Genomic DNA, 1524 nt, shown 5'->3' with positions numbered 1-1524 from the left:
GAAAGATTACGTTACGTCCGGGATCACAGGGTAAGTGTGCTTTTGAGCCATTTTAAAGACAAGTGGTTTTATTAAGATAGGAGTTAAGAGTCTCTAAGATTTAGTCTTTTTAAGTATGCCTTGAGGTGTAAGCTTTAAGGAGACTACCTTAAGAATCTAGAAATAAAGCTTTACTTCTTTGAGAAATCTGGAATGAGAAGACGCACATTTAGAAAACTGGTAAATTGGACAAGTGACACAACAGTAATGCAGCTAGACCCGCCTGGGAAGGTCCTGGGTTCATGTCCTGGGGCCTTCCTATACTGCTGGGCAAGTGCACGTGTGCTCATGATCTGGGCCCTGTTTGAGGTAGGAGGTCCTATATTTATCTCTCATGAAGTAAATAAGTAAACCTAAAAAAAAAGAAAGAAAAGGAGAAAACCGATAAATTGAGGAGTGACATTTGTACCGGTAAACCTTTCATTTTAAAAATCAAAGATTTCGGAGCCAGCAGGTGGCGTGGTGGTTAAGGCACTGGATCATGCCCTTACTGAGGTGGGACTTCCTCCTTCTCCATTTCTTTCTGTCTCTCTCCATCAAGTGCATGTACCCTCTATCAATTTAAAGAAGAACAAACAACAGAAAACTACAATCCTGTCCTGTCTATCTCCTGCCTTATTTTTCTTGTAACACTTATGATATTCAGTTTACTACATGATAGTACTATCTAATACCATTGTCTGTTTCCCCATCTAGAGCGTAGCCTCCTTGAGGGCTGGGCTGGTTGCTTTTATTCAGTGCTCTGTTTCCCATACCTGGTACAGGCCTGATGCACAGCAGACATTCCATAAATATCTGTTGAGTGAAGGAAGCCAGACAAATAAATACAAGTACAGATAGAGCTCATGAAAACAAAGACGAAGAATAGGTTAGCACAGGGGTCCCCAACCCCAGTTAGAAGGTTACTAAGCTGCACAGCGGTGGTGAGCTGAGGACAAGCAGGTGAAGCTTCATCTGTATTTACAGCCACTCCCCATCACTTGCATCCCTGCCTGAGTGCTGCCTCCTGTCAGGTCAACATTAAATTTCCACTGGAGCATGAACACTACTGTGAAATGCTTGTGGAAGGATCTAGGTTGCCTGCTCCTCACAAGAATCGAATGCCTAATGATCTGAGGGGGAGCTGAGGTAATTGATGCTAGTGTTGGGGAGGGACTGCAAATACTGCATATGGTGAGTTGTATAATTCTTTCATTATATATTGTGATGTAATCATGAAAATAAAGTGCACAGTAAATGCGACACACTTGCTTTATCTCCAAACCATTCCCCACCCCGCTCTAATCCATGGAAAATATGTCTTCCACAAAACTAGCCCCTGGAGCCAAAAAGTTTGGGACTACTGGATAGGCAGACCCCTGTGAGGAAATTATTTAAACTCGGCCATGAAGAATGTGGGGAAAGGCCATTTGAACAGGGTTTGATGCGAAGTGTGTTGAACATTTCACCAGGGAAGGAGCGTGGGGAGGTAGTGGAAGAGGGCAG

At 43.3% G+C, this 1524-nt stretch overlaps 1 protein-coding gene across 2 annotated transcripts in view; it reads left to right on the top strand.

Moving 5' to 3' along the window:
- POLR3B (RNA polymerase III subunit B) overlaps positions 1-1524 on the top strand; it is a 134932-nt gene that overhangs the window by 119748 nt on the left and 13660 nt on the right. For both annotated transcript variants that reach the window (XM_006170360.3, XM_006170361.3), the window contains exon 26: positions 1-30. In XM_006170360.3, the coding sequence (XP_006170422.1) occupies positions 1-30 (30 nt within the window). The remainder of the gene's footprint in view (positions 31-1524) is intronic.

This window comes from Tupaia chinensis, unplaced genomic scaffold (genome assembly GCF_000334495.1).
Source record: "Tupaia chinensis unplaced genomic scaffold, TupChi_1.0 Scaffold148234_1, whole genome shotgun sequence".
Lineage (NCBI taxonomy): Eukaryota > Metazoa > Chordata > Mammalia > Scandentia > Tupaiidae > Tupaia > Tupaia belangeri.
This window is presented reverse-complemented; position numbering and strand designations above follow the sequence as displayed.